General features: G+C 36.3%; 1 protein-coding gene across 1 annotated transcript; it reads right to left on the reverse strand.

Moving 5' to 3' along the window:
• Positions 1-7,271: 7,271 nt before the first annotated feature.
• On the reverse strand, positions 7,272-9,223 carry LOC105762050 (probable mannitol dehydrogenase). The gene is made up of 5 exons (XM_012579971.2): positions 9,081-9,223; positions 8,427-8,501; positions 7,787-8,310; positions 7,578-7,721; positions 7,272-7,480 (listed from the first exon to the last, which is right to left on the reverse strand). Exons 1-5 carry the CDS (start codon positions 9,221-9,223, stop codon positions 7,272-7,274), a joined length of 1,095 nt encoding a protein of 364 aa, XP_012435425.2.
• Between the last annotated feature and the right edge of the window lie 2,647 nt (positions 9,224-11,870).

Here is an 11,870-nt window from a genome sequence, read left to right on the forward strand (position 1 = left end):
CATTCATTATCAATATAACATTATGAACTTTTTCTCTTACCTTTATGAGTTTCTACTCATCCAAAGTAACTTTTTAATCAGATACTTGAGTATCGCTTTCAGCATTACCCAAATTAGCTCGGTTGGAAAATATCTCTGTCTAAAATGAAACAAATCTCATCAGAGTCAGGAGATATCACACTATCATGGGTTATATAATGACATGTATTTCTAGACTTCATACATCCTACGTTCAGCCTGAGAACTGACTAAACCGTAACTCTGATACCACTAAATGTAACACCCCTAACTCGTATACATTACTAGAATAGGGTTATGAGCATTACTGAATAAACAAAATAGTAAACCATTTAATTGATACATCAATGCAATACATATTCTAATTTCATTCAAATACATTCATAACATCCCTTAATCGAGCCCTCAAGGCCCTAAAAATACAGTAGAAACAGTCTAGGACTAAATTGAAAAAAATTAGAAAGTTTAGGAAAAAAGTTAGAAAAATTTATACTTCAGGGGTGATACGGCCATGTGGCTCACACGGTTGAGACACATGTCCCTGTCTCAGGCCATGTAACAATTGAAATAGTGACACACGGCCGTATCCCTGCCCATGTCTGTGCCCGTGTAACTCACTAACTTGGGTCACACGGCTAAGCCACACGCCCGTGTGCTTGGGGTATAACTCTTTGAAATGGCCTCACATGCCTGTGTGCCAAGAAGTGTGCAAGGCCGTGCAACTTTAAAAAAAAAACAACCTTTAACAGCTTACATGGGACACATGGCCATGTCACCTGACTGTGTCTTAGACCGTGTGGACAAGAAATAGGCCAAAATCAACCCTTTTCTTTCACCCAATTTCAACAAGTACCATTACACCAAATGAACCAATGAACAAGGCAACAAACATGCCAAAATATGCATAATAAGACCATTTCAATATACTATAAGTCCATTCAACCAATATGTCATATAGGCACCTCAATCACACCTAAACATTCATCATTTAGGCACCTCAATCACACTCAAACATTCATCCTTACATTTGCATCGAAATGATCATCTTTCATCCAAACAACCTTAACTAAATTCCATTTCAACACATAACCTAATTGACCACATTTCAACCATGCCAACACATACCACTTTGGCCATTTAACCCATTCATCAATTTAGTAATAAAAACACCAATCATCAAGACATCAAATGCCAAAAACTCACCAACCATATTACCATGTTTACAAGCCAAACATAACAACTGGATAGTGTGATACATCTCTGACAAGCTTCCAACCTGATCGAGCTTCCGATCATCTGTAAAGGAAAATAACTACATAAGCAATAAATGTTTAGTAAGCTCCTATAAACTTTAAACATAACCTTCCATTTCAACAATTAACTTAATAGATTAAATATAAACCTATACCAATGCCTCAAGATTTATCAACTACATAACCATCAACTCATAAATGAGTAAGCCTATCAACATTATATATATTTTTCATTCCTAACATCATAGGATTTTATAAATCATTATACACCATCATTAACATTTTCATAAAACTATGAATTACTTCCTTTACTTACTTTCCATTTCATTTACTAAGCATAAACTTAAATAACAACATTAATTCACTAGTTAATATATTTATTCACATCATAGGTAAGTTCATCCATAACATACATAATTTCTCATATATAAATACATCATTCAATTCCAATCCCTTTTTCATCATATCACATTTCAATAATGAACTTACCGTTTCATTACCGTTTCTTACCCGTTTCATTTGTATAATACCAAACATAAGCATAAACATCAATCATAATATCAAGCTTGACATAAGCCTAATCACCATCATCAATACACAAGTTAATGCATTTATGAATCTAACTCATTTGGGGTCAATCACATGATAAACCATTTTATTAAAAAAAATACACCTTTTGAATCTTACCACTTTTTCATGAACATAAGCATATTTCCATGTGGCCACTTACCATTTCAATGTATATAATTAATATTAAACATGATATAATGCAACCATAAGCTTAGCATAAACTAAGCATCATCCACAATCTCAACTGATGAATTCATTTAAGTTCAGATCAATATTCAATAAAGAACAAATATTTCAAGTTCATTAAACATATTACCTTACCAAGATTTTCCATTTGAAGAACGACTTACGAATAAGAGTACATCGTCAAATCACCCAAACACAGCAGATAGAAGCTCATAAGAGTTAATCCAACTGAAACACCGAATAGAAGCTCATAAGAGCTAATCCAATCGAATCGTCAAATAGAAGCTCATAAGAGCTGATCCAACCGAAACACCAACTAGAAGCTCATAAGAGCTGATTGAACCGAAATGCAAAACAAAAGCTCATAAGAGCTAATTGAACCGAAATGCAAAACAAAAGCTCATAAGAGCTGAACGAATCGAAATGCCAAACAGAAGCTCATAAGAGTTGATCCAACCGAAACGCCAAACATAAAGTATAACACGAGAGTTCAAAAAAAATGTTGAACCTTGATTTACTTGGGTAATAAACAGATATCTCCCTCCAATTCCATCTCCACTCCAATCCCCCGTAACACACCAAATCACGATTGTACTCTAATCCCCTGTTCAATCCAAATCGAGTATCAAATTTAATATTATTAATTATCAACAACTAAAAATAAATACAGAAGTTGTACCATGTTAATCTACTCAAAAATTAATATTGATGTTAAATTCTAACCATACGAACTTACCTGGCCAAATCGTAGAAATGCCAAAGTATAGGGATTATTTCGTAATTTTTCATTCTCCTCGATTTTCCACTCGATCTTGATCTAAATTAATAATTTCATTCAATTAATTAATTTAGATAGTAAAACAATTTATTTTATGCAATTTAGTCATTTTTACACTTTTACAAAATTACCTCAACTTTTCATTTTTATTCAATTTAGCCCTTGAGCCTAAAACATGTAAAGTAACCATTTTCATTGAAAATTCATAATAGATTAATATTTATGGAATCGAATACAGCCGATTTATGCAAAATTTTTAGAACAAATCCTTGTATTTTTACTATTTTAACAATTTAGTCCCTAATCAAAAAATTCATTAAAATTACTTAACAAAATACTTTTAAACATCGACCAACATTTCAAATTCATTATTAAATAACTAAAATCACATAGATTCATCAATGAAAACATTCAATATCTTTAACAGTTTAAAAATCGAAGGTACGGGCTAGTTGGACCTAGTTGCAACGATCTCAAAAGCATAAAAATGTAAAGAAACGGGTTAAAAATGGCTTACCATGCATAGATATAATCATATCCAAACCTTGCTCATCTTCCATGGAATTTTTTTCTTTCAATTACGGTGGAACTTGATTTTGGAAGATGACAATCAATTTTTATCTTATTTTACTAATTATTTCTTTATTAAATTATTAATTTACCCTTCAATTATACATGCATTTTCAACAAATTTCATGCTTTAACCGTCCACTCATTTATGAGATGGTATATTTACCTTATTAGTCTATTTAACTACCTTTCCTTAGCTATTTCGCTCCTTTAATTAATAGAATTCAACTTTTTTAATCTTTTAAAATTTAGTCCTTTTAATCAATTAACTATCGAAACATTAAAATTTCTTAACGAAACTTTAATACGATCTTAATGACACTTTGTAAATATTTATAAAAATATTGACAACTTGATTTATAGAAACGAGGTCCCGATACTTAATTTTCTAAAACCACTGGACCTTAAGGTCTTACCACTTGAATTTAATTAATCATTCGAATAGCATAATTTATCATATCAAAAACCTTTTAAAAAATATAATTGACTCGTAAATATTAAATAATAATTTTGAACTAACTCGTTGGATTTGTGGTCCCAAGACCATTATTTTTGACACCACTGACAAACAAACTATTACATTTTGGAAGTTTTTAAAGGCTAAAATGGTAATTGTTCATTTCTTAACTCAACTAGAAATACACCATTGGAGATAGCTATGGTTCAGCCAAGCATTGTTTCACTTGCATGGTATGTAGTTTTGTCTCGTTTTTTTAATGATTTTTATGTTATTGAGATCCTTTCAGCTGAATCTAGCTAGCGCTGCGATCAATTTGTAAAACTATTAAGGGTTGAGGGTTATGCCATGAATGTTCTTGAATTTTTTTGATGTTAAATGGTAGATTATGAACCTTTGTTGAGAAATAAACAAGTTTTGTAAAGTGATTTTTGATGAAATTTACATTTACGGATTGGTTTGTAAAAATAGTAAAAGTTCATGTTAAATTTATGAAATGATGATTTATTTGGGTTGGTTTAAGTCCCTAAAGAATTTGGTTAGCCTATAAGAGGGATTAAAATGCTTAGATTTCAATTTATGAGCTTAAGGACTAAATTGTGAAAAGTAAAAATATTAGGGGAAAAATGGTAATTTTTCATAAATATGAAATGTGGACTAAATTGAGTACTACAAATATTAAATGGATTGAAATTGTCTACTTAGATCAAGATAAACCATGTACGAAACTAGATCAAAGTAATGCAAAAGCTTCCGATTAGCTCGATATAACCTTCACGCCCCTAGTTGTCGAGGTAAGTTCGTATGAATGGTTATCGTATTAATGTTGTTTAATTTGAATGTTTACTATGTTATTTTTAATGTAAATGGATCGATGTATAATTGTATTAATGTTATGATGAATTGGCGGATGTTGAGTCTCGGTCCAACCTTAGGAATTCGCAGGATACAAATGACATGTCATTAGGGATTTCATGTTTCTGGTGTTGGTCTTGAATATCCTACGGATGGCTGAGGTCCTGCATTTGTTGCTAGTTCTCCAAAGCACGTGTGAGCAACATCGTGTAGCTTACATTCTGACCTACAACTCAAGTGAGCAGGCCCATTTCATAGCTCGTGTGAGCAATGATGTAAAGGAAAGGTTACGATTATATGTAAAGGCACACTTCGTGTGAGCTTTCTCGAGTATCTGATGAAATTCTAGATAGTTTAATGTGTCTGAAAAGGAAATGAAATGGTAAGTGTTCAAATGGGATGTATCATGAACTTATGAAAAGGAAATGATAGTCTAAATGATGTGAGTAAATATGTAAGTTACTTGTTATAAATGAATTCATTTGAACAATGTATAAAAGAACTAACTTGTATATTTAATAATGTTGTATAGGAATTATTCCAAGCTTATGGTTTTAGTTGGTATTACACTTATGCTATTTACGTTATGCAAATGAAATGGTAAGTTGTGTTAAAGTTATACGAGCTTGCTAATCATTAAGTGCTTACATAGTTTCTTTCCTATGCTTCATAAATTATCGGAAGCTTGACCGATTTGGAATTTTGTCGGAGACCTATCATAGTATCCAACATAAATATCGGTAATTTTTTAATGTTTTGGCCAAGGTTATAATGGCATGTATAAGTTGAAATGTAATGGTATTTTGTTGAATGATTCGTTGGTGAATTGGTATGTATAAGTTGTGTAAGTTAACTTTGTTGGTACCATTTGATGCCTTGCTAGATTGTGTCAATTTGGCTACCTTATGTTGCATGTTTTGAATGGCTAATATGGTATGTTTTGAATTGGTATGAATGTGGTAAAGTTATGGCATGTTTTGGAAAGTATTTAATTAGATATTGATGTTTGAAATTAGGTAAAATTGACATGTTTAGGTAAGTCTTGATGATTGCATTTGAGGTGCCCATGAATGGCATATTAGTTAGTTGAATTAAGACCCTTTAGATGGCAATTATATGTATGTTTTGATAGGGTTTTGTTTCTTTGCATATGAGTACAAAAGACCTAAATGTTTATGCATGAATTGATATTAGAAATGGCTTGATTTTTAGGCAAATTTGGGTACACATTGTCTGAGACACGGGATTGTGACTCAGCTATTTGAGACACATGGCCTGGTAACACCGCTGTGTGTCATCTGAGAGTTCCTTTTTATGCAAGTTAGTGAGTTGCACGGCTTAACGCACAGCCTGGCACACAGGCATGTGTGGCAACTCAGAGAGTTGCACGACCTGGAACACAGCTGTGTTGGGCAACTTGAGACACGGGCATATGTCTCAGCTGTGTGAGGCACGCGTCCGTGTGACCCATGTTTCCAAATTTTTGTAACTTTTTCTCAGGCTTTTCAAATGAGTTCAATTTGGTCCTGAATTTTTTTTAATGTAATTTTAGGGACTCAAGGGCTCAATTTAGGGACGGTATGTATGTGTATGATTGGTTTATAATATGTATATGTTATTGAATGAAAATTAAGTTTAAATGTTCCGTTTGTATGGTAATGCTTCGTAACCTTAATCTAGCAACAGATACGAGTTAGGGGTGTTACATTTAGTGGTATGAGGGCTATGGTTTTGTCGATTCTCGGACTGAACATAGCATGTATGGAGTCTAGAAATACATGCCAATAGATAACTTGCGATAGCGTGATAAGTCCCAACTTAAATTGAACTATGTTTCCGTATAGATAAGATGTCATCCAATCGAGCCAATTCCGATGATGTGGAAAGTAATGCGCAAGCCTCCGTTCATAGGGCAACTTCTAGTGGTAGTAGGCCCGTATCTGAGGGCCGAGTAGGAGAGGCTAAAGAAGCCTTCTTCCAAATGAAGTCTGAATTTTTTACTTACAATAACCAAATCGTGACTATCTTCTCAATTTTTTGTAAATTAGAAGGTTGAAATTCAAAATTAAACGAAAATAAAAAGGAAAAGAAATAATCTTAAAAAATAAAAAATACAAATAAGACGTGAAGAATTAAAAGGTCAATAATGAATTTCATCCCTTTATAAAAATTGAGAGATTAGTTTAGATGTTCAAAGAATGAATTATGAACAATTGATTTTTGATAATTTGTCGCATATAAATGATTGGATTGTTGATTTTGGAGTAAGCAATTTAACAACAAAGTTTAATAATGTTACTTAGGACTAATACAATAACCAAATCATGACTATGTTATCAATTTTGTAAATTGGAAGGTTGAAATTCAAAATTAAATGCAAATAAAAGAAAAGAAATACTATATCTCCAAAGAAAAAAAAAGTTACAAATGATTTATTTATTTTGATGGTATCCCATTACAAAAGAGCTGTCTGGCTTCACAATATCATGCAAAGAAGGTGAAAACTAAAACTATTAGCTCAACATAAGAACAGTTGGACTCCTATTGCCAATTTGTATTGTGTATAACAGTGTGATAAAATAGTTTAAGAGGTGGTGGCCTTCAATGTATTTCCAATGTCGATGACAAATCGGTACTTAACATCAGCTTTGAGAAGGCGTTCCATGGTCGTATTCACATACTCCATAGCTATAACTTCAATATCAGGTTTTACGTTGTGTTTAGCTGTGAAATCAATCATCTCTTGAGTCTCCTTCATCCGTCCAATCAAGCTTCCTCCTACGACTTTCCTCCCTACACTCATTTAATCGTGACTCGAATTTAAGAAATCGATGGAGAACTAGAGATCCCATATCACTCTTATGAAAACATATTCGCAACAGATTGTTACCTTGTAGCAAAGGAAACACAGGCAACTCAAGTGGTTTCTTTGGATCGCCAACAAGAACAAGTTTCTTGTGAGACTTCAGCAGCTCAAGCAAAGGGAACAGAGGATGTGCCACTAGCACCCTATACACGATGGAGTAGAGGATTTATAAATTTATATATAAACATATACACTCAAAAGAAAAAATCCCCTCATTATTACTAAAAAATAAATCATTGAAACCTGAAGCTGATCTTGGTCTCGGCTAACCAAAAAGGAATCAGCACCAATATTTTCCAAAGCTTCCTTCTTCTTACTAGGAGATGTGCTGATCACAGTAACTTTGGCCCCCATTGCCTTGGCGAATTTCATTGCAATATGTCCCAATCCACCCAGTCCAACCACACCAACATGCAAACCAGGCTTATCGAGTCCATAATATCTCAACGGACTATACACTATAATCCCAGCACAAAGCAGAGGAGCAGCGATGTCAAGAGGCAGGTTGTCAGGGATGCGGACGATAAAATGTTCATCAACAACCATAGTGTTGGAGTAGCCTCCGTATGTAATACTTCCATCGTGGTACTCGGCCCCATAGATAAGTATATATTTGGGGCAGTAATTCTCAAGATTGTTTTTGCAGCTATCGCAGGAATGGCATGATCCTACCACACACCCAACTCCAACTTGGTCTCCAACGTTGAACTTTTGGACCTTACTTCCCACCTCCATCACTTCACCAACAATCTCATGCCTGCATCCAATATATATTGTTTAGGTTGACCAATTAACTCTGATTCATATATAGTTGCATATGTCAAGTTTCTGTCATTAAATATGCAGTATCAAACGTATGAATGAGAAACATACCTAGGGACGAGAGGGTAGACAGACATGCCCCATTCATTCTTGGCCATATGAAGATTGGAATGGTGGCAAAGAGGTCTTTATTAAGTCGGTCCTACAGTTGATTCCCACTTATGCGCTGTCGATTTTCTTTGCTCCTGAAGGTATCCTTGAGAAGATCCAATCTATGATAAGCCGTATGTGGTGGAGTGGCAAGGATAAGTCTAGAGGTTGGAATAGAATGGCTTGGGACCGGGTTTGTTTCCTGAAAGGAATGGGGGGTCTGGGATTTAGGGATCTCAGGAGGTTCAATGTGGCATTGTTAGGTAGACAAGTATGGAGGCTGGCTTGTTGTAAAGATACGTTATGCTTCAAAGTTTTGAGCGCCAAGTATTTCCCAGAGGGTGATGTTTTTCGTCCAAAGAGAGTCGACAAGCCTTCGTTTACGTGGAACAGTATCGCTAGGGCTGCTTGTATTTTGCATGAGGGCTTCGGGTGGAATGTGGGCAACGGCAGAAAGATAAATATTTAGCAGAGAACTGAGGGGTTGAAGGGCTCTCGAGTGAGTCTATTCGCCTGAACAGAAGGGAGGTGTACGAAACTAAGGTCTGTGAGATTTTTGACGAGATGAGGATTGGCTAGAAGGAGAAGAGGGTTATGGAGATTTATGGTGACTACATGGGGGACCAAATCTGCAAAATTCCCATTCTCCATAATGGCCCTGCGATCATCGTATTTGGTTTCACAACCTCTTGGGGTATTACTCTACAAATTCTGCGTATTCTTGGATGACTCTTAAGCATGTGGGCTTTGGTCCCCATCGGGTTTTCTGGAGGCTTATCTGGAAACTTCACATTTTACCAAAAGTTAAGATTTTTTGCTGGCGTATTGGCCATGACATTCTGCCTACGTATGATAATATTTTTAAAATTAGGAGGGAGTTTAACAGCATGTGTCCGCGTTGTGGAAGAGAGGAGGAGACTCTCATTCATGCGCTGAAAGACTGTCCGAGAGCTAAGGTGGTCTTGATTCATGGGGGTTTTGATAACGCCCTTGTTGAAGGCAGGTTCGAAGATGCGTGGACTGGATTGAAGGCTCTTTCGAACTTTGTTACTGTGCTTTGGAACATCTGGAATAGCAGAAATAACAAAGTGTTTAGAGACACGGAGGATGATGCGAAGGTTATCTGGGATAGAGTTGCTATGTTGAATAGGGATTTTCGCATTTTTAATCTTGTGGAGAAACCAATGATTCCCAAACCAGTCGAGGAGAAAGGATGGAAGAAACCTGGAACTGGGGTGGTGAAAATAAACTTTGATGCTGCTGTTAATGGGAGAATGATGAGTTTCGGGCTTGTGGCCAGGGACCATGATGGTTTTGTGCTTGGGGGATGCGCGGGCGTTTTGGAGATTAACGCTGGAGCTGAGTGGGCCGAGATGCAGGCGTTGACTGAAAGCATGGAGTTGGCGCGGGAGAAAAGATGGCTCAAGCTGGAATTTGAGTCGGACTGCGCGAATTTGGTGAATAGGCTTAAAAGAGCGCACGTTGACTTTTCTACCTTGGGCTTCCGCATTCAGCAACTTATTAACTCTTTTGACCCGTGTTTTGACTTTAATTTTGTTTGGGCCCCGCGGTGTAGTAATAAAGCGGTGGACCAGCTTTGTAAATGGGCTTTTAAGAACAATTGTACTAAGGCTTTCGACATGGACTATCCTTTAGAGATTCATGATGTAATTTTGAAAGATGCTATTAATTGAGTTTTGACCTAAAAAAATAGTCCAGTTCAGTGTGGGCCTAGGCCCTTTCCCGTAACAGTAAACGATTGGGCTTGAGCCCATCATAATGCTAGTAATCAGTAGGGCCTTTACCCAATTTCAGTAATAGTATCAGTGGGGCCTTGGCCCATAACAGTAACAAATATCAGTCATGTAGTGAACAATATGTAATATCATTAATCGATGCAGTAACAGTACAAAATCATTAATCAATGCAGGTATGCACTTAGAAATCCTACCCAATCCAGCCTCTACACACCACTTCGTCTCGCCAAACACACTATGTGGGGATAAAATCGACCCACCCGGCCAAACACACCAAGATTAGCACTGGTTGCGACACTAAACAGTATTGCAGCAAAGTTGCCAGTAAAATAAACGGCATATAGCTATCAGTAGGTCCACAGTCATCTTAGGCGACCTGTGCAACCTTATCACTACGGTACACTTCCTCTAAATATAACAACTCATCCCCATGCACTATATCGTGACATAATATCATACATGTATGCAAAATGTCATGCTCAATCATAGTGATACATATCATAGAGCAAATCAATCATACATAACATAAGGCCATAACAGTCATTTCATCTCCTAGGGGTATAATAGTTATTCTACCCTATGGGGTATTTCGGTCATTTTACCCTATGGGGGTATTTCGGTTATTTTACCCTATGGGGGTATTTCAGTCATTTTACCCTATGGAGGTATTTCGGTCATTTTACCCTATGAAGGTCTTTTGGTTATTTTACCTATTTTGGAATCTCGGTGTAGATATCGACCTCTCGAAAGGTTCGCAGTCACCTCGAGCGACTCAGGTAACCTAAATGGTCATAACAATGTAAATGGGCCCAAGGCCCATTACTCGGCCCAAGTGAGCCCACATGCTCGTGCAACCCGAACTAGTAAGTTAAGTCAGGTAACGCCTCGTGTTCGACTCTGGCAATGGTCTCGGGTAAGGGGGTTACATTTATTGGTATCAGAGAGAGATTCTAGTCGGTTATCAGAATATTCAATATGAATAAAAGTCTAGCTATACATGCCATACTTGTATTTTGATAGTGTGACGACTCCTGACGATTTTAAAATGTTTTTCTTTTATAGTTATGGATCCCGAATGAGCTGGTGCAGATGATGTAGAGGGTAATGCGCCCGCTCCCGTAGAAGGGACGGTGCCACCAGATAGTAGTGAAAGGCCTTCTTCCAAGCTATGAATGAATGGTTTGCCGAGTTCGTTCGTACGAATCTGGCTGTTAGACCTCCACCCCCTCATGATTCTCTGGTCTCCCATGTAGCTCCCCTAGTCACAAGTACAATTATAAGAGAAAGACCACCAGTTGATAAGATCAGAAAATAAGGGGCTAAGGAGTTTCGGGCTACTAAAGATGATGATGTAGAGAGAGCAGAATTTTGGCTCGAGAATACTATCAGAGTCTTTGATGAGTTATCCTGTACACTTGAGGAATGCATGAAGTGTGTTGTCTCACTCCTTAGAGATTCGACCTATCATTGGTGGAAGACTCTTGTGTCAGTTGTACCGAGTGAGAGAGTTACTTGGTATTTCTTTCAGGAGGAGTTCCGTAAAAAGTATATCAGCGAGAGGTTTATTGACCAGAAAAGAGAAGAGTTCCTTAAGTTAAAGTAGAGTAAGAAGACTGTAACCGAGTATGAACGTGAATTTGTTAGACTC

Source organism: Gossypium raimondii, chromosome 12, assembly GCF_025698545.1.
Source record: "Gossypium raimondii isolate GPD5lz chromosome 12, ASM2569854v1, whole genome shotgun sequence".
Lineage (NCBI taxonomy): Eukaryota > Viridiplantae > Streptophyta > Magnoliopsida > Malvales > Malvaceae > Gossypium > Gossypium raimondii.

Excerpts from the sequence above, each read along its gene's own strand:
- LOC105762050 (XM_012579971.2), bottom strand. The coding sequence starts at position 9,223 with ATGGGGACCAAAGCCCACATGCTTAAGAGTCATCCAAGAATACGCAGA. Across the intron at positions 8,502-9,080 it reads TTGCAGATTTGGTCCCCCAT|ACCTCTTTGCCACCATTCCA; the intron begins GTAGTCACCATA and ends GACTTAATAAAG. Across the intron at positions 7,481-7,577 it reads TGTGTTTCCTTTGCTACAAG|GGAGGAAAGTCGTAGGAGGA; the intron begins GTAACAATCTGT and ends AAATGAGTGTAG.